This window comes from Fusarium phalaenopsidis (genome assembly GCF_050370095.1).
Source record: "Fusarium phalaenopsidis strain FUZ10S chromosome Unknown contig_32284, whole genome shotgun sequence".
Taxonomy (NCBI): Eukaryota; Fungi; Ascomycota; class Sordariomycetes; order Hypocreales; family Nectriaceae; genus Fusarium; species Fusarium phalaenopsidis.
In genome coordinates this window covers 133,745-154,643 of record NW_028145414.1, presented here as the reverse complement: position 1 = coordinate 154,643, position 20,899 = coordinate 133,745, and the positions used below count along the sequence as shown (strand labels likewise).

Below are 20,899 nucleotides of genomic sequence, written 5' to 3'. Positions count from 1 at the left end.
AGGCTTTCGCCAAAATTTACCATCTGAGGAACCAAGCCCGCGGCCATGTTGAGAAGGGCTTGGGTCGACGGCGTAGACTGCATGGCGAAGCTACCAAGCGTCTCAGCAAATGTCTTCCGAAAGACCGATGGGATGAATCGCACTTACATGGAGGCTTATGAAATGTTGGATCAATTAGACTCGGCTTTGATGGCGAGGGTTTTGGGCACACCGGTGAATGAGACGAATAATGTTTTCCGCAGGCTGGAGTTGGCTGGGTCGCTGAGATGCTCTGCTTGGTGGTGGGACGGCGTATCTTTTTAATTCCTTGAGACTTCGGCATTGAGGGGGTTGTTGGATGACAGTGTGTTGCTGCCTAGGATCCTGGGCGTATCAGGTAGCATGCAGCAAACAGGCAACGAGACTCTATAACCCTTGCACCCCATTGGACGACACCGAGAAGTCGAAAGGTCGGCTTGAGGCGACGGATAATAAGAAACCACCAACCCGTGCGGCCTATGGTTCGCCTGCTGCCTTGCTTGGGCATGAGGCTCTGCCGAGGGGTTAGTACGTTCCCGACCATAACCCATTCTGCCAATTCTGGTCACATCCGTTCAAATCGGATATTCTCTAAAGGCACTAGTCTAGTACACGTTATGTCAAGGTATGGAGTGACAGGCTTGACCTGTCGGGGGTATGTAAGATTGGATTTGGTCTCCTTCACGCTGCTGTTGGACGAGTTTCTGCCAGAGATAAAAGCACGATTAGAGTAGAAAGGATTGAGAAGACTATCAGTGGATTTACATCCTCGGAAGCCACCGGCCCATCCAGATCCATTGAACCGCCAGTCAACTAGCGGCGTTCATCGTGCTTGCGTAACTAGATCGACTTGCGGGAACCCCACGATCCGGCTCGGCCCCACCAAGGTTGAATTGCGGACTGAGGCGCCCTCGCAAGGGATCGGAGCATCCGGCAGACAGATTCGGGCTTCGAACCCGATCCGGCTCCACTATTCGTCGTTTCTATCACTCCCACCTCTAGCTCTTCCGCCTCCTTCCATCGACCTTGGTTCCAGGCGCGGGCGCGAAGGTCGGGAAGTGCGTTTAAGGCAGCCTGGCGAGGGCCTCGAGCGCAGCGTGGATGTTGCTCGCCATGTCTGCCGTCGTCGACTCGGTAGCGCCAGGCGTGAAGTGTGGCCTCCTGGCCATGGAGGTTGTTCGGCAGATAACCCGCGGCCACGTCGGCCAGGACCACGATGCGCTCAACGGCATGCTCCGCACGGAGGTGCCCGAGGTCAACCGCGGTCCCATCCGCGAGATGCACGACCTGGGGGCCGGCGCTGCGGAGGTACCAGCAGCAGCTTGACCGCATCAGGGAGACGAGAGACGGAAGAGGACCCTCGCCCCGGTGGGCATCCGCGACCCTGAGAGCAGGCGAGGAGCAGGGCCAGGGGTTCATGATGGACTCAATCCATACAACTACATGGCAACGGATGGTTGTTGAATGCGTCCTGTTCTCTGCCTGCCGTCGTGAGATGCGCTTCGCTCTACCTCGAACAAACCCCGCGATGCCCGGGCCACCCCTTGCTCTCGCCGGTTCATCTGTGGCTTCCAACATGTTCCGTCCCATGATGCCCCCACGTTGATCGGTCCAGGAACTGGCCGGAGGCGCCTCAAGAGAAAACACCTCGCATTGCGACCTCCGGGCCTATGACGTGTCAGGTGGCCTTGGTCGCGGAAGCAAATCCGATGCTTAACACCAAGTCGCTTATCCACGACTCAGACCAACCGGATAGTTCCCCTCCCCCAGACTTGTTATCTTTCCGTCGTTCTCGCCTTCATCATCGACGATGTCGAGGGCGTGCAAGCCCTGCATTGTCGTGCCCGCCTAAACCTTCGATGACTGTCGAGCGCCCTTTCGCACGGGAAGAACATGACGGTGGACCTTTTAAAGTGAAGCGGAACAGGATCGAACAGAGCCCTTGTTGGTCGTGAATGGTCGCGGAGAGGCTGTTGGTCGTCCTCCGCAAGCGTCATTGCTGCAAGTCCTGTCACGGTTCCATCGTCTCGATTGGGCGACATGCGTCGGGTGATTCCAGCGGCTCAAGGGTCATCGCGTGTGTGCTCGAGTGCCTTCAAGAGTATCGCAATCGCCGGAGCTAGTTTCGGGGGTCAATGAGCATTCTATGGTAGTTGACAAAAGAGGTAGCGAAAGATATCTTAATTCAGTGAGCATTTCAACAGTGGTCGGATGCAAGAGAAATCGATGGTCAAGAGCCCAGGTGAAGAGAGGAGTGTCCTTTCAAGATGGAAAAACCAAGTGGTTGACAGAGGCAAGCGACGCGTTCAAACCACGCGTTTATATCACGCCACCACCGCGACGCGACAGATAATCCAATCAAGTGCAGCCACGCTCGCCAGGTCCACGCGACAACGTCTCAGCCTCAGGCCAAGTCCTGCGTGGATGCCTGGCTCACCTTTCTGGGTGGGGCGGGTGAGCCAGCTCCGGCAGAGCTCACCCGGCTCCGCTGGATCGCGCGATTGGCTCGGCCAGAGGAGCAAACTACACATTTTCATTCTAATCCCTCTACTGCCCGCAGAGCTGGTAGGTTGACTGTCATGCCAACGGCGGCTGTTGGCCATATCGTGCCGGGAAATGTGATTGCCATATTGCGGTATGAGTTGTCGAGGATTTGAAGCGTCATGCGAGTCCACATAGGAATTACATCCGGGTTGTTGCGCTGTTGCCGTTGATGAAGAACTTCAACCAGATACCCGATATGCCACTCGCCTGTGACCCGATATCCCCACCGCAGTACCTCCATAGTCAGAGGCTGCCCCTTGGGAGGATATTGGGTCGCCCGGGTTCTTTCTAGGGCTTGCGGGTTCGCATATAGCTCGGTGGTGGATGTGATGTCGGTTGGCGATGTATAGATACACAGCCAAAACTCGACAGGGAATGGCAACCTCCCCGCTGACGCCTGATAAATGCGGTCTGCGGACCGTTCTTGTCGGTTATCATCCATGGGGTGAAGAATGAACTTGTTGTCGTTGTTTTCGGGGTTGGCGCCAGCCGGCGTTGCCGTCTTATCCGCGAAGATAGGAATATCTTCCGGGGTTTGATGCTGGTTTTCATTGCGATTACCCATCTTCACGAGGATACTTGATGTAGGAGATAAAGGGCTGCTCGTGACTGGAGGAGCGGCCTTCTTGATTGCATGCCTCGAAGTCATTCACCTACATCGCGACATCGGAGGTGGTATCCATGCACTTGGGCAGGTGGCATACTGCCCACGGGCGATATACGAATTAATAACAGGGCTACAACCTATCCTTTTATGAAACAGATATTATTTGCCCCGGCTTAAAGCGGGTATAAGCTCCCGAGATGTGTGCCCGCCACCTCCTCCTCCAGTGAGTGTATGCATATGATCGCATTTCCTTGATCATTGTCGAATTTTCGCCCAGATCAATGCGAAACAGTAGATTGGTTATTGATCAAGCAATAGGTCAAATTCCGACTGATGTCGCCTTGCCCGTTGAGAGAGCTGCCTTGCTGCCTACGCAATACGTCACGTGCTTTGTGCAACATTCACCACCCGCACCTTTGTTCTTCACAATCGTCACCTCATTTCTACTCCTCTCCCTTATTCTTACTCTAGGGCTCTCCCAATTCCTCTTATCTTCCGCGGCTATTATCTCTCTGACCAAGACGAGAGCTATCACAACCTAACCTGCGCTAGGCCTCTCGTTACGCCCATCGTCGCCATCCGCATAACCTCCCTCGAGACGGGTATGTCCCTTCCCATCCGCTTCTCTCCCCGCTGTCAAGCGTGAAGCTGACCTCGCGAACAGACGGTGAGCCGATAATTACACCGCCCCTCAAACCTTCCCTCGTCTGTCGTAGTCGACATGACCTCCGGGCGATCTGACATATCTCCCGGCGATGCCCTCGACGGAGTGAAGCCGATGACCCCGTCCGATGCGTTGCCCGATGACGCCAGGTCGATGCGATAGGAGGAGCTTTGTCCTGATCCACGTCGAGAAACAGCACCCGCCCCGGCGCCGATCCGCACGGATGTATTTCATACGGAGCTATCCGACTGGGAGCATCTCCATCATCAGTGTGTTGAGTCCGATCCGGCCTTCGGCACACACGATGCCCTCTTTTGGCTGGAAACTGTGAGTGGACTATGCCGACGCTTGCGCAACACCCCCGTCACCCAGACTCCTGTGACTGGATGCTCTACTAGGCTAGAATCCTCACGCTAACATACACCTATCAGCTGGTCGGCCCATCGTCGCTTGGGGCCTCACGCTGCCACTTTTTGCTCGCCGTTGGCTTGATTCCCACCTCCCCGACACCCGCCACACCCCTCACCGGGTGTATATTCCGCTACCGGTGGGAGCTCCTCCAGGCCGAGAATCGGCATCCCTCCCTCACGGAGCTCGCTGCATTCTTCAACTGCACCTCTTGGGACCGCTACATGCGCAACGCTGCTGCGGCATATGCCATTTGCCCGAACTTTGAGTGTTAGGTAGATGACCAATGACCAATGCACGAGGCAGGGCCGAACCTGCTCTGCTGACTCCTCCGATGTTGCCGAATAACGCCTTGACTCGACGAGACCCGTGTAGCACGACTCCATAGCGCCCTGTGAACGAGTATCCCGACGGCCGTGGCGGGTTGGTGTTGCTGATGTTCGTCGCCTCATGTGGCCAGGCTGTTTATTATCGAGGCATACCCTATCCGCCGGCGCTGCCTCCCGCTGACTTGTCCCTCGACCCGAGGATTCTTCGTCGTTGTCAGTGATGGAGCCTGGTCTGTGGCTCCCTGAGAGGGCCGCAACCCGCAGAGCAATGCCATCCCTATGTGTTGCCTCTTCTTCCAACGCGCCTTCGTGGCTCGCCACCATCGCAGGCTCTTGCACTCCCGGCCGAGCAAGATGGCTAGGCGACTCATAGATGCCCCTCACTCAGTGGATGATACCGCAGCCTTGGACCCAACCGTGTTGCACTCGCTCTGTTCCTTCTACCCTCTCCCGCTCCCCCTCCATCTTCATTCTCCTCTCTTCCTCGCCTTAGCCTCTATGCCCAGGCATGCTATGCGTGACGAGCATTCACCTTCCTACACCTGGATGGTGGTCACCCCTACGCCTTTGTAAAACTCTTCCTGCTCCATTAGACGGGCGAGGCCACCCTACATCCGCACTGCGATGCTCATACCTCTCCGCTGCTGAGCTGCCGCACCACATATGCTTCCCGTGACCCGCCTCAATTTTCGGCGCTCTACGGCTCTCCTGGTTCTCTCTAGCGACGCCTCCTCGCCTTCTCCGTCATCAACCACGCAGGGGGGCTGGATAAGGTTTCTTCCTCTTCCCTTGCTCACGTTTGCTTTGCAGGCTCTGTTTGTCTGTGCCACTGAGGGAGCCAGGAATCACCTCGCGCCGCCTGCCCAGCATAATCCTCCCTCCTCGGCCGATAAGGGTGGGCGCAACTCAGAATCTTCACTCTCATAACCTCCGTCGCCCACACTCTCGGTGCATAGGTGGGTGCACCCCGTCCCTCTCATCTCTGACCCACCGCCTCGCCCGCTGACATCGCACTCGCCATCTAGTCTTCCTCCCCGATCGCCGAGATGTCTCTGCCTCGGCAGCTACAGCTGTCGCCCGCATCGTCCCCCAAGGAACGGCCCGGTCCATCCAAGCGCAGACCCGACGAGCCGCCATATGCCCCTCGGCGAGCGGCCTCGTAGGAGACGCCGCCCAGCGATGAAGCGACCAAACGGCGGCGATGCCACCACGAGCCGTCCTCAACCGGAACCGTGCTCACTCAGTCACCCTCCGCCCAGACAAGACTCGGGTACATGTTTTTTCACACGGTCGACGACCCTGAAGCTCTCCCCTCTCGTCAGCCCTTCGCCTTGTGCTGCATCATCGACGACCCCCTCCGGACGCCGAGACCTGGGCTAGCTGACTACAGCTATCAAAAAGCTATGCCAGTTAGTATGCCGGTATCAACCATCTCACAGCACCGCACCATCTCTCCGTGCCGACAACATCGTTCTTTTTGCCGCGTCATACCACTCAACAAGGCCGTCATGATATCCGACCTGAGCTGGCGCCAATTTCTCTTATTTCTCCTCCAAACATTCATCCTTGACGATTGCTCAGCGCCCGCCGAAGCTCTCCTCCGTTTTGGACTCTGCCAGAAGCCCGCGATCCGGCCATCTCCATTTCTTCACATACTCGAGTAGGAAGGTCATGTTTGGTCACTGTCACCTCTATGCCGAGAACTTGCAGTATTCCCCAAGATGTATTTGTATTCACCTGGCTTATATTCATAGGCGGCCAGAGTTGCCATGTATTTAATAGATATGATGGCTCGATGCTGCCTACTGCGTGGAATGCTGGTACCGAGATAGGAATGGGATAGTTATATGACGGCATATAAAATATACACTCTTGAAATGCCCACCGAGGCCTTCTATCTAATGATTCTCACCTTGTTCGTAATTCACTGGACTGCCGCCCCCACATCTCTTTCGAGTGATCAGGTTGTTCAATAACCCCGCATCTTATCTTACTGAATTCTGCGCTATCTCACTCCTCCACGCCTCTCTCCTTACATCTCTGCTCTCGTCAAACATCGATCACCCGTGACCTCTTTTTCTTCCGCATTTATCCCCTCTGCCTTTCCTCGCCACCTAGTAAGTATAATCTCAAAGAAACTTACGTCTGACAGGAGGAGAAATCTAACTCGTGGCTTTTCTCAGGACACTGCTCCATCAAGCACCGGTCGGCACATTCTCCTCGCCAAGGTCTCTGTGAACACCTAATCCGCCACCGCACATAATATTCGGTATTCTTCCAACGCCGAGCATCACACCGAAGCTACCACCCTCCCTCGCATTTCCGATCAAAGTCGACCGACCGCCTTCTTGCCGGCCGGCCACCCGTGAGCCTCACCGCCACCAACACCCCGCAACTCACCCTCCTCGGCCGCATGTGAGAAGGCTGCTCTCCCCGAGTCAACCTCCTTGTCCGCCTCGCTCTCTGCTTTACCCGTATAGAAGAGGGCAGGTCTAGACGAGACCTTCCCAGCGCAGCCATGGAGTCATCAAACCGCGTCGGGCTGGACGGGTGCTACTTCGAGATGAAGGGCGATGGTACTGGGCCGGAATCACGCACCAACTTCATCCTTCCTCTCGTCGACTAGGCGTCTAGGCCAGAGAATGATGACTTCGACGGGGATCAGCTTTCACGCCCGTGGATGCACTCGCTCGAATCCCTCCTGACACGCGCCGAGGCAGCATTCGGCGGGCGACGCGTTGTCTCTTTCCACGCCAGCATCCCCGGTGATCCGGTCCCGCACGACATCTGCCACGAGGAGGACTACGTTACCTTCCTCACCAGATACGCCCTCCGTCTTGCCCATGACGACACCGGCACCCAGATCTTGGCGTTCCCGTGCCTCTATGCCCGGCTTGCCCCCGAGGAGCCAGCGCTCAACGCCTCCGCCGTCACCGAGCCAACGTCGCTCGTAGGCACCGTGCCAGTGGCGCCCAGTGCAGTGGTGCTCAGTGTAGACACGGATGAGATTGCCGAAGTGCAGCCCAGTGCAGAAGATGACGCCCGACTGCATGACCCGCTGCATACACGCATCGATGAAGACGACCAGGGCTCAAACGATCACTCCTCGCCTCTAGATGATCCGGATAACAACCAAGAGGTGATTTACATCTCGGATGACCCACTGGACTATGAAGATGGTGCGGTTGATGGCCAAGCGTCACCAGCAGCCCCTGGCCAGGACGTTGCTGAGAGCACTGAGGACGTCGACCCAGGGCAGGGTGTCCTTGGACATCTACGCAGTCTGAACTCTCTCCCCGTGGAGAGCATCCCGGCGTTCGCGCGGATGTTCTGCCTCGACCCGAGTTCTATCACGCCAAAGACGGAAAAGCGCCTGCCCGGCACACGGCTCCCTCTCAAACTTCCTCAGCTTGCGTACCTGTTCCGTGTGATTACCAGTGCCCGCGACCATCCTGATCTGCACGGTCACTACAACGGCGACGCCATGGCCAGCGGGAAGACCATCGCTACCATGGCCGTCGCGGTGTTCACTTGACGCTCCAGCGGATGGATGACCACATCGACAGCAACCCCCACCTCCACTGCCCGCCCGACACAGATGAGGTTCACACGCGTTGCCCACTCGGAGACGATTTCGGTGTCCAGTGCCTCTGCGAGCCAGACAACCCGATGAGGGACTTTGCCAGGAGCACGGCACGGGGCGTAGACATACAGGTCTGCCCAAAGGGTCTGGAGCAGAATTGATTGAGCAGTGGAAGGCTTACGTTAAGCCCACGTTTGACGAACCGAACCATCCCCTACGTGGCCGGGCTATGATGCACGGCTACACGATCGGTAACGGCTACCACTTGGCCCCGATCGATCCGAGGTCCCCCCCCTTGCTCACGAGTGAGCTGCTCCTGCGTGTGAAGCTCGAGTCGGATAGCAAGCACACCATCAAGCTGAGCGTGCCCCGCGTGCCGGAAACATTCGATGATCTACTGGGCGTGGCCCAACTTACCGATCAGCAGCGAGCCGACGCCTACAGCCACAGCTCGACCTCGCAGGAGAAGGGACAAGATGTGTGGCTGTTGCTGACGAGGGAGAAGCTCAGCCGAGACTGGGCCAACGACGCCCGCAGAAATTCCCCGTGGTCAGGCGCCCAACAACTCAGCGTTCACGTCAAGACGAAAGCGAGTGGTTCCAAGGCCGGGCGGATCAGCGTCGTGACCCGCGCAAGGCTCGCCCCCAGGAGCATCACCTTCGACGAGTACAACCTCTACCAGGGTGTCGGGAGCAACCTCCACGCCGCGACTGTCTCCATCTGCCGACGGCTGCAGCCCGGTGGACAGTCAGCGCCTCGGGTGTACTTTCTGAGCGGCACCCCTGCCAACACGTCCGTGACCGACTTCAACGCTAGCTATAGCATCATCCAGCCTGACCCTGACCAGAGGCGTCACTTCGAGGACGCCACCCGGCGGCTGGACCGATGCCGTACTGCACACTCGGGGGCCAGCCAGGAAGCCGAAACGCGAGCAGCCATGATTGCCGTGAGGGATCTGATCTCACGCTGGATGACCGCGAGGAGTGAGAAGAGCCCGATCGTTGATGGCTGGATTACGGCAGCGAGAGGCCTTACTACGCGCTTCGAGCTCTGGTTCGAGACGCCGGAAGGGTGCAAGGAGGCATATGAACATCTGCTGCGCTAGGCACAGGAGGAGATAGCCAATGACCCTTCCTTCAACATCCGGAAATTCGGGGGTACCCTCAAATCACTTAACCTTATGCTCCGCGGAGCATCGGTCCCAGGTTTATTGCCTTTCTGGATGGAACACGCTATCCCTTGGAAGAGCGACGACGTCGGGTCGGACCTACAGCTAGAAGGGGGTCGGTATGAGTCCCATGTGGACGAGTATACCGAGCATGATGACCTATTCCCAGCGCTTTCCAAGATCATCAACAACGCCTCACGCGGCATTGTGGAACATGAGGACTAGCTGAAGTACCAGTCCGCACGTGGATCACTCCATGCACTGCTCTTCACGGCATTTCCTGCTGTTGCGGCCGCTGCCTTTCACTACATCAAGAAGAAATGCGGCGATTTTGCGGAGGCGGAACTGGTCACTGCCTGGCAGCAACCAGATGAGCGCGAGGATGTGATCAGCCGCCTAGTCCAGAGAGCGGGCGACCTCCACGATTCTGAGCAGCAGAGGTCCATCGTCGTCATTACTACATTCAACGTGCTATCGGCTGGGCGCAATGATCTGGTCTTCGCCAACGTCGTGATCAAACTCGGCGAGCCATGGACCAACGCCCTGACGGAGCAGGCCATCGGACGTGTGGATAGACCTGGGCAGGGCCAGCCTACCTTCTTCTTCGACCTTGTCCGCAAGGACAACGAGGCAGAGGCACTGGTCCGCGCGCGGAACCGACACCGCAAGGAAATACTGGGGGAGAAGCTGTCTGATAATCGCCTCTTTGGCGTCATCGACACCAATCCCTCATCGTGAAGCCGGCAGCGAGGACCCTCTTGCACTCATACGGATACGCCCTGTTGGACTCTCCGGGCCTCTCTACGCTCGAGACTATTATACCTTTAGATATCGGACATTGGCACACAGATCAAGGCAGCCTTGTGTTAGTAGCTCAACCAGTTGGTGGTTGTGGGGGTGCTGCTGTGTGATCCCGAGTCTCCGTCCCTTGTGTACTACTTAGCCCCCTTGTATCCCACCATCATGGAAAGGCTATGACTGATTATCTATTATGAGCTCAATAAATATTTGCTATCCTGATCCCATGTATGCAGTGGCCAAGTGTGATAAGTGTCAGCGTCCCAGCCATGGCGGCCTCCTCTTTGTATTTTAAACTAAGAATCGTCAGACCATGTGCAGGGGCTCAACATGGGTAGGTGTGATAAGAGAGCTGCCCTCACGTCTGTACCCTAGGCCTTGAACGAATATCGTGTACGTACGCCCACGTAGATATAGATGTCCCGCCAGGAGGGTAAGGGTGGACTACTCCAAGGCAGCACAGATGGTCTTCTGACTCTTAGCCCATCGAGGGCTGGGCTTCAACTATAATAAAGAACACATTATCCACAACGTGATAACACCATATCCCAATGCTGACATTGCGGTTCTTCTTTTTAGTCTCTCTGTAGCCTGCAGACTGCTGTAGAAGACTCATACCTAGGTTTCAAATAACGCTCATATTGTTGAATCCTGCTTATGCAGAAGGGGGGCCGCCTCCAGGGTGCGTGGAGGGCATGATCGTGATCTCCTTGTTGTGGGCTTCTTCCATTGTGTTCAAAGTTCATGTGTGCCAATCAGAGTTTGGCAAATCGCCGAGAAATTGTATTCAAGCTCTAGCCGACCCGATCTTCGCCGTACTCTTCCTGCTGACTCTCTTGTTTCTCGTACGGAGGTTAGAGCAATTAAATACCCCTCCTGAGAGGTTAAATAACCTTTCATGATGCAGCTAGATCTGAGTCTTCTGCTGCACGCGGCAGAAAGGCTAAAAAACAAAGGCCACCGTGTTAGCATTGGGATATGATGATGTGTTAATAATGTATTCTTTATTATAGTTGAAGCCCGGCCCTCGATGGGCTAAAAGCCAGAAGACTGCTTCCTTGGGCTCGATTGGTCGCCGTGAAGGACAGAGGGGCTGCTCGCGTTCCTTTTGCGGGAAAAGTGCATGACCTCGGTATTTTCGTGGTCGAAGGAGACGGCGTTGTCTTGTCCCCATGCGACCAGTGCCTGTATGTCACTGTTCACCATTTCCGTGGTTTCTTCGAGTGTGTTGCCGGGTCAGTCGTCGGCGTAGCCGAAGCGGTTGGCGGGCCAGAACTTTCCCCTGATGCGCTGAAGCAATAGCCCTGGTTTCTGGAAGGTCCCGATCCCGCAGATGGGCCGGGTGTACAGCATGAACAGGATCGGCGAGGCTGGGGAGCCCTGGCGGAGGCCACAGTTGAGTGGCTTTGTGTCGGTGGTGGTCTCTCGGAGTCTGATGCGGGCGGACCTGCCGGTCATACACGACTGTGCCTAGCGAACGATCGGGGGCGGCCAGCCCTGTTGGCGAAGCCTAAGGGTGAGTCGGTTGCGGAGGGTAGCGTCGAAGGCTCCTGCGACGTCTATGGTGGCTACTGTGGCGACCTTGCCGGTGCTGAGGGCGGTCCCGATGTCGTGGATAAGTGCCGCCACTAGGTCTACCGCCGCGCACGTTTCGTCAGTGCACCGAACTGCCGCGAGGAGAGGACCTGCTGTTGGATGGCGGCTAGGCGATCCGTCGCGCTATGAGGCGTTCGAGTCCCTTCCCGAGGTAGGAGAGGAGCGAGATGGGCCGCCAGGGATTTGGGCTCAGATAAGTCCCATTTCCCGATCTTTGGCATCATAACCACCTCGGCAGACCTGAGCATCTGCGGGTGGTGTTCTGCCTGGAGGCAGTATTCGTAGAGCCAGCGGACTGCACCGCCGATTGCCGGCCAGCAGGCCTTCAGAAGCTCTACTGTGATGTTGTCGGCGCCGGGAGACGTGTTCCCGGTGCTAGTTGCGGCGTATTCGGCTTCTGCGAGCGAGACCGTGAGGGCGATCTCCAGTGAGGCGACGGCCCCCTCGAGCCACGAATCTCTGAAGTCATCTGCGGCGGTTTGTCGTTGGAGCGTGGCCCTGCGGAGGGCTTCTGCGCGGTCCAGTCGGGTCTTGTAGACCACTGAGTCCACTTCCAGGGGCGACTCTCGGAACTGGCTTGTGCCTTTTCTTCGGCGGGTGATGCGGAAGATATCCTTGGGTTCCTCCAGGCTCGAGGTGGTGATGCGCCAAAAGGTTCTCTTGGCTTTCCTGAAGACTTTCCTCAGGGGGCCTGGCGGGCTTGTCGCGGAGTTGTTTTGGCAGACTTCCACGGCGTCCTTTAGCTTCAGCGACTTGGTCAGCTCTTTCGGTCTCTCCAGGGGCAACTGGGGCTTCCGTGAGCGCGTCGATGAAGGTCGTGCACCTTGGGGCGCGCGGGGATATTTGGTATAGTGAGTTGCCGGGGGACTGTGATGCTGAGAGTGCTATGATCGGAGCTCGTGACCAGGTGGACTTCGACGGTGGCTTCAGCGCGGTTTAGCAGCGCAAGGTCGTGCTTGTCCATGGGGGGGCTCCCATTGCCGCAGTAGGTTAGCTGCCTGTGGTTTTTCGTTGTCGGGGTTGCGGTTGGCGTGGTAGATGTTGACAACGGTGTCGTTGCCAATTCTGATCCACAGTGCGTCCCTAGTGAGCGACTGGGACGAAGGTGTCGTATGCGGTATGGGTCAGGGTGGTATAGCGCCGCCCGCTGTCGTATACCGCGGTGGAGGGCTCCTGGATCAGGAGGATGCCGTCTGCAATGGCGTAGGTGTGCCATTTCCGCGAGGGCTCGATCTTCAAAGCGCGGAGCTTGGAAGATGTTGCGATCGACAGGGCGGATTCCCTATCCTATCCTGTCTTAGTGCGAGACGCTTGTAGCTGAGCTCCCCTGTGATAGCGGAACGGACCCCATTCGCCGTCATTTTGCGTTCAGGGAGTTCCGATGCGGGTGAAAATTCTCTTGTCGTTCGTCCGTGTCTTGGGCACAGGGTCTGGGGGCCTCTGGGACGCCCACGTTCGGCGCGAGCAGGAGTTCTAGCTTCACCAGCGCAGGTATCGGCCTGTAGTTCCTTGCGGTTGTGGGTTCGGTCGGCACATTTCGGTGAAGCGCCTCGCCAGGTCTGGCGAAGGGCGGGTTTGTCGGCGAATTGGGCGGCGGTAGAATCGAAGGCGGCGCAGAAGGCCTCTGCGGCTTTGATCTTGGATTCGAGTTGGGCACGGCTCTGGGCAGCGATGCCCGCGAGCGCGTTGGTCGTGTTGGCGGCTGGGTTGTGCCGTGAGGTCTCGAGGCCGAGCGGCTCTGTGGCCACGATGAAGTCGCTGCTGGTTGGGCTCGATTCGCTCGCTTCGGGCCCGTTGGTTGATCACGTACGCCCTGCTGCCCTGGGGCGTCACTTATTCTTCTCGGAGGTTGCGTTCGTCGCCGCGCAGGAGGACGTCTCGGGTGCCCTGGGCATGTGTTCGCCGAGGTCGAATGGTCCGGTGGTCGTCTGGCCGTTTGGTGTTGGTGGCGGCTGTTAGTGTTTTGGGTGTGTCCCGGGCGCACTCCCTAAAAGCCGCAGCTGCCGAGTTGATGTGGGAGGTAAGTTTATCCCCTCGCCTCAACAAATACCTAACCTTATGTCTATAGGGTAGGTGCGATAAGCGGCCCATTATTCTACTCCAGATTGTCTTCAATGACGAGTCTACGAGAGACCATCAGCCACAACAGCAAAAAGCACATTCATTAATACATGGCGGCATGAAAATCCAATCCCAGAAAACACTATAGAGAGGTCTTGATAAGGAGTGGTTCTGTTAGAGATAGTTGCATTGCGTTTTAGAGCTGAATTGTGTCTTGAGCTTTGCTACATATGGCTCGCTTATCGCTGAATTGGCTCACACACACACGGTATGTTACCTGGCAATTGAAAATTAAATCCATGGGGCAACGGCGATGCCATTCACAGCTAAACTCAACACTATCTTTAGCATAACCGCCAAAGATAGCACCAACCCTATACCATTCATACCAGCTCCACATCATAACCATGCCTCTTCATGTCCTCCAGCAACCACTCCATCGGGGTAGCATAGGATACGTCAAAGCCCCCATACTCGCCTATCCCTCCTCCACCCGTCAGCATTCCACCTACACGGCCCTGGAGGTCAAACACACAGCTCCCGGAGTCGCCCTTCGCTGAGAAGCATTGATATGCGAACGCCTCGCCGCACCCCAAGATGCACCACTCTTCTGACTCGTCTTTAAAACCGGGAGGCATCCTGACAAGAGATCTGACTTTGCTGGTCACCCCAGTCCTGAACCCAGTTGTCCGGCCATACTTCATCACGAAAAGGGCAGCCTCGTCGCTGGGTGTAGATGATCGGGGGCTCATCATCTCACTCTCGGGAATAGTGCCCCTAAGCTGCACAGTGTCTCCCTTGAAATCCATGAGCTGAATGATATTCTTCCAGCCCTCCCTATCCTGCTTGACCTGGTTCTTCGCAGACCACCCAATTGGCATCAGGTTCGACAGGGATAGCAGAGGCGAGGCATATTTATCTTGATGTAACTCGATCAATGCCCAGTCTCTCAATCGTCCTTTGTTATCGACACCCTGAATTGGCCCAAGACTGAAAGGAGGCGAGAATTCGAGATGGCCAAAAACTCGCATCGAAGGGTCATCCCACTTGATCAGGTTTTCCCTCATTGTTTCGAGGGCCGCCTTCTCTGCCTTCTCCTGATCAATTGCGGCTTGAGACACCCATGGCTGCTCCTCCATCGTCCGGATTGAGCTGTCTTTTCCATCAATGTCCTTAGATAAACCAGTCTGATGACGCTCCAGTGTTCCATCACCAGGCTGTATGATCGTATAGCGTGCTTTCGTTTGGTCATGGCGGTACTCGATATTGGGATATGAGTCTGGGAAAACCACATGGCGGCACGTCAAGGCGAAGATCTTTTCTCGGTGTCGTAGGTAAAGACACTTCGTGCCTTCGTGAGTTGGCGCATCGGATGAGGCTACCGACACGCCTAGGAATTCCGAGTAGTGTGCGGACATAGCTGCGGGTTCCCCAAGGGGCCCAGAAGAGAGTTTTAATGTTGCCCGACCCGGTGTAGGCGAAATCGGTGTAGATGGATTCGATGTAGCTGAATCCGGCGTAGGCAAATTCGGCGTTGGCAGAGGCATCGATGTAGCCCGGGCGACCTCTGACTCTTTGATCTCGACCTGAACGTCGCTGAGCCCGTGGCTCTCGAGGATCTGGCGGCAAGCGGCAACGACGTCATATGCGGGCTCGAAGGCAGTCAAGCCAATCTTGACAGAGATCAGGACAGTCACTGGATTGTCAAACTCTTCCCCGGTCCGGTTGTTCTCGCGTTCGTAACCGATACGAAGCACATCAATCGCGGTCCAATCAAGCTCTTGGACGGCCTGTAGCAACTGTCGCCGCAAAGAGCTGTGACCATCATTCCATGGTTCTACGATCGCGTGCTCGCCGACCGGGCCGAGACGTTTCTTGATGGGCCAGCCGTCATATTGCCAAGACCAGGGCTTCGTGCTGCTTCGTGCCACTAGCTTCGGACGGCTGTACAAGCCGAAGTAGTAGAGCTCTTGTTCATTGCGCCCCGGGGGAAGGGGTCGGGGGAAGGGAGGTGCTTCGGCCATGGTAATGTCGTCAAGGTCAACTGGAAGGCTCCTGGATCGTCGGTGGTCTGGAAGTCGCCGTGTCGGTAGCCGCCGTTGTTGAATTCGAGAGTTGGCTCGCATATGTCCTTGGCGTAATCGACGGAGCTCCGTATGGGAGAGAGGCTCGATGGAGGGAACGGGAGGAGTATTTAAGGTCCAAGGGACCGGTGTGCCGAGGGTGAAGTCGGACATGGCCACTGTTTGTCACGGTCAGCTGACAACACACAGATCGACCGGAAGGTTTGATAGACTGCATACAGTAGCTGCACCAACGAAGTAAGTATCCTTTGTTATTCTCGTCAGGGCCAGCGACAGTACTTTCGGTCGGAGGTAGTCTGCGGAGGGGAGAAGGCGGGATTTAGACGCCCGAAGGCAGTCCACGGAGAGTAAAGAGCTAGACGACGCGCGAGGAGATGGGACGAGGAGCAAAGGTGGTTGGCCGAAGGTAAACCAGAGCACAAAACAGGGGCGCATGGCAAGCAACATGAAGTGTTTGCCTGATGAGTTGTGGATAAAGGTCTCGGCGGTTATAAGGATAGGTAAAATGGATGCCTGGTGGAATAGAGCTTATGTTTATGGCAGGCGCTATACTCTACAGTGAGAAAGAATGCTCCTCCTAATGCTACAGCGACGAAGTATCTCTACCGCGCACAGTTCTTTGCTCAAACTAAAACAAATCTGGCAGCTAGTAGTCGAAATTAATTATGTATAAACTATAATTTGAGTTATCTAAGGGTCGCAATCCAAGAGTAAATCATTCCGCCTACGGCCGTTCTTAGGCGTTGGGAGGAGATATGCTAGTTGCGTGACTCAAGGTGAGGAGAGGAAACTGCGAGGTGGGTGTGAGTACAAGCTGGAATTGCTCATCAACTTAATGTCCATCAAGCAAAGAACGTCGTCAAATTAGATGTTTTGACAACCAAGCCGGTGCTCGGTGACTGATCTTTGACTTCGGGGGCATTCTCATAACTTCATCGTCATGCGGCGTTATGCGTTTTAGGTTTATTGATATGCATGCTAGATTTTGGCTCTCGCCCCAGAGGGTGCCCCTAAACAATTGCTGCCCGTGACGGGAGAGACAAGGAAGAGAAATCTCTAAACACCTGATATTATGTGAACAATGGACAAGTAGTATCTACTGGGTGGGTGTGCGACCCTCTACTCTGCCTCGCCGTCGTCTGATCAGTTGGTTGGGTTGACTATCCTATACGTATCTGCTGCTACCTCGTGCCAGCAGCGTTGCCATCTCTAGTAATGTGTTCTTTAATATAGTTAAAGCCCAACGCTCGACGGGATCACTAAGCCAGAAAACCGCCATCTCTAGCTCTAGCCGTGGTCTCCTACGAAGGAATTTGACGCCATGTCCGACCAACGCGACATATCTCAACCAGTGCATTGTACCCTCCATTTCATAAATCAGAGTCTGATGATAATATAGACCCCACCTCGATGCCCGAGGACCTCTGGAAGCCCAAACACCATGCTCTGTTTGGACGCCCTGGTTCCGTCTTCCAGGACGAAACGCTGTATATCGATGCTCAGCCTGATAGGAAGCTATCTGCCCGCCCCATGCCAGAGGGAATCCGCATAAGAGCCAGAGGATAAGTGCCAGTTCTTACAAATCGAGGAGATGGCCCATCTATCTGAGGGCGATGAGCTCACACTAGACGAATTTGACCTCCTCGAGACGTGCGCTTGAGCCGTTAAGAAAGTAGATGGCGCCGGTGTGTATCATGTTATTCGCGGACAGACCGCGCAGGAGGCACTGGCTCCCCATTCACTTCTTTCCCGTGTTTCGCCCCTCTGATCCCCCTGAGAGTCACCCAAGCAACGCTGAGCACCATAGAGTATCCTGGATCTGGTGTGTCCATCTCGATTGCCCAGTTCATGCGGTGCAGAAGCAGCAGCTCGATGTGTACCCGACCCGAGAGGCAGGCGAGTCACCCCCCTTGCCTATTTACGACGCAAGAGTCGTTTATATTCGATCGAGTAGTGGCACGGGAGAACGGTTGTGTACCACTGTACCGGTCTTGATATGTGTGGCGGGCGTATTACCCCCGGGCTGTGATGCCTGCGTGTAAGATATTGATGATGGTACGGTATATGGCTACGCGTGAACAGGGGGCCTTTCAGTTGTGAGCCATCATTGAATAGATCGATGTATATTGCTGCAATGCCCATGCCCCACACAGGGGGCCTGTTACAGGCCGACTGCTAATAATGCCAATCTCTCCCCGTTCTCTGCAGCCAGTGCCCGCACGTCAGTGCTCACATCCAAAGACAGTTCGGCGAAGTGTTGACACATAACATACAACTGCATACTCGCACAAGGCTTCATCCTCAATCCGTCGTAGCCCGCATCTGCTCCTCGTCTAGGTTTGGATCGGCACCCTGCTCATACATCTGCGTCCTCTTCTTAATGTATGCCTCATCAAAGGACAGTGTGTGCTGGTCCATCGGTTCGATATATGATTGAAACGTCTTGATGATCGCCGATGTCGTCCCTATGCTGAGTGGGCCAGCCGAAGTGAGTTTGTGTACGTCGTTTAGAAGGGCGCGGAATCGTACAGTGGGTTGACGGTGGTGTGAGAGACGAGCCATGGATAGGTAGAGCGATGTGATTGTGAAAAGAAACCGTCGGGCGAAGCTCGCTGGAGCATACCGGATTTCGACAACCGTGAGCTCGTCCCCCGGGGCAGCAGTCCCAAGACTGGCTTAGCCATTCTCTGCAGCACCCTCTCCGCCACCGAGTGCGGTTCCTGCTCTTCCATCATCTTGCCCCTGAGAAGAGGGGGCACCACCATCGCCACTGCCCTCTTCCCAATACTCACCCTCAAGCCCTTCTTCGCCATCATGCTCCGTGTGGCAACAGTCGCAGTAGACCGTCCGCTTGATCAGCTCCTTGGGTGTGTCGTCTTCTACCCTGTGGATGCGTACAGCGCGCCCCCCGACCCCTCCATTCCTTGGTGCCTTGCATACACGATTAACTAGATCCCAGAGGCAGCTGCAGTCCTAAATCAGCTTCATCCCGCGACCCCTCGCGGCGATTAGCTGGGCGGGAAGGTTCTCGTCCATCTCATGGCCAAGCGTGGAGGTCGCCGCTTCGCCGGCCGCCGTTGGATCTGGCCATTCCCGGGCCGAGGAGAGGTGGGAGCCACAGTCACCTTCGCGTTTGGGGCAGGTGAGGCCGAAGATGTGCTCTTCCAGAATCCATAGTAGGGTCAGCAGCCTCTTCAGCGTGCGCAGTCTGTCGTCGCAGGTCTCGCCAGGCCAGCTGCCAAAGCTGATGTTGACGTGTGTGCCGCATGATCCGCCCAAGCCCACCCGCCCATCAGCCACCCGCCATATTGTGTCCATAACCCGCTAAACAGTTGGAAAACCAGCCATCCACTCACGCTCACCCAGCACCGGACTGTTGAGCTCGCAAGGCCTCATGCGCCCCTCGCCCCCCGATGTGGAAGCGTCGCAGGAGGACTCATATCGGAACCCCCACGAACTGTAGTATCTTGGAAAAGGCGTGTCTCGTATGTGGCCCGGAACATGAATATCATCTCCCTCGTGCTGTGAACCCAACGAGTATACCTCATGTTGGGGTGGAGCTTCTCCCGGAATACCGCAGGCCGCGTAATCAAAATACTATCTCATCGTTCGGCGTGTTGCTGTAAGTCTCACGGCGCTGACGGCTTTCGCCAGGGTGTTGTATAGGTGGTCGCATTGCAGAGCCTCCTGCTCGCTGTCGTAGGCTCTACGTGCTACAGAGGCGGCACCATCAGGGGGTCGGATATCGTCCCCAGCATAACAGGCGAACTCGAGTTCAAGTCCAAAAGAGATCTCGCCGGCGGGTGACTAACCCTCTCTTCTTGGGCGCTTCTCTCGCCCTGGGGCGATGGCGATATCGCGGGTTCGCTTGAGCAGAGATGGCGACTTCGGGTGCAGAATGCGTGACACTTCGGGCGGCTTCATCGTGATCAGTGCATGTGCGTGGCCTCGTGGCAGGAGCAAGGACTGCCAACGGTCGATGGGTGCAGATGCGTTGCTGCTAACTCTAGCGCCCGGAGCAGGTCATGCACTATTGATGCAGAGGGAAGGCAGTGAGTGTTCTATCGAGGGCTATGGCTCGTATATTTACTCGCCTTAGTGCCATGTCGATGCGTAATTGCCTTATCCGATAAGGCCTGGCACAATGGCTCATTTTGTTTGCAGATCAAACGGGAAGTAATTCACTCGCTCTTGAAGCTTTAGGGACTGGAGAATGTTATGATATACCTGGGTCCAGCATTCACGACGGGAACATCAGGCGCACTTAGTAATAAGAGAGCACTGGATAGTTTATCCACCTTATTTAATAGAGGATCTCTGGTGCTCCTCTCTATGAAGCACATTCGCTTGGCTAGGGCACGCACAGAGGCTCATCAAGCCTCCAACCATCACTTCCCACTCATATGGCGCTGGCTTCTCCGCTGAGCTCGCTCAGCCCTCTCATCCTGTTGCTCCCTTGAGTGTCTGTCGAGTGACTCGCTTGCCGCATCGATCATGTCTAGCCACTGCCTGGTTCCAATGACGCCGGCCGGATTGGCTGTCACGTAGCACCCGGTCGTAACAACGTGTTGACTGGCGGGCGGGTTCGGGTTGCCCAGTACCAAGGTCAGCCTATGTCATATCTCACGCATTTTCCGGCTCCCTCTTCCTTGGCCTTCCATCAAGTCCGACCGCCGCCGTGCCTCAGAAGCCGTTATGTCGTTGAGTGTCGTGATAATCGCGCCGTCTATCTCAACGCCGGGCTCCCTAATGCCCCGTGGCGCCTCCTGTGGCAGTTCAGCCTGCTGCTCTCGCGGTTGGTCATCCTCCCCACCCAGCTCTGGTGCAACGACGCCTTGCTCTGCCCTCGTCAACATCGTGCTGTTGTCGCGGCCGTGTTGAATATACTATGCAGTTACCTGCCGCTATCGTTCGGCGGTGAAGTGGTCGGCTATACGTGGGCCTGAGTCGTGGCCGTCGAGGGCAACGTGTGCGACTCTCACGGAATCAATGGGGAGTCTTGGAGTAGATGCTACATGCGAGAGCCAGGGCAATCAAGG

The 20,899-nt window shown here is 56.1% G+C and overlaps 3 protein-coding genes across 3 annotated transcripts; 2 read left to right on the top strand and 1 right to left on the bottom strand.

Annotated features, from left to right (window-relative positions):
• Positions 1–1,131: 1,131 nt before the first annotated feature.
• Positions 1,132–1,344, top strand: LRP88_02044 (uncharacterized protein; the record flags this gene model as incomplete). Its single annotated transcript, XM_083238715.1, has 1 exon — positions 1,132–1,344. The coding sequence occupies one exon, from the start codon at positions 1,132–1,134 to the stop codon at positions 1,342–1,344; it is 213 nt and encodes a 70-aa protein (XP_083105310.1).
• Positions 1,345–7,088: 5,744 nt separating this feature from the next.
• LRP88_02043 (uncharacterized protein) lies at positions 7,089–10,059 on the top strand (the record flags this gene model as incomplete). Its single annotated transcript, XM_083238714.1, has 4 exons — positions 7,089–7,146; positions 7,291–8,087; positions 8,323–9,099; positions 9,547–10,059. 4 exons carry the CDS (start codon positions 7,089–7,091, stop codon positions 10,057–10,059), a joined length of 2,145 nt encoding a protein of 714 aa, XP_083105309.1.
• A 1,296-nt stretch (positions 10,060–11,355) lies between these two features.
• LRP88_02042 (uncharacterized protein) lies at positions 11,356–16,013 on the bottom strand (the record flags this gene model as incomplete). Its single annotated transcript, XM_083238713.1, has 5 exons — positions 11,356–11,566; positions 11,788–12,458; positions 12,817–12,997; positions 13,141–13,476; positions 14,476–16,013. 5 exons carry the CDS (start codon positions 16,011–16,013, stop codon positions 11,356–11,358), a joined length of 2,937 nt encoding a protein of 978 aa, XP_083105308.1.
• Positions 16,014–20,899: the final 4,886 nt, after the last annotated feature.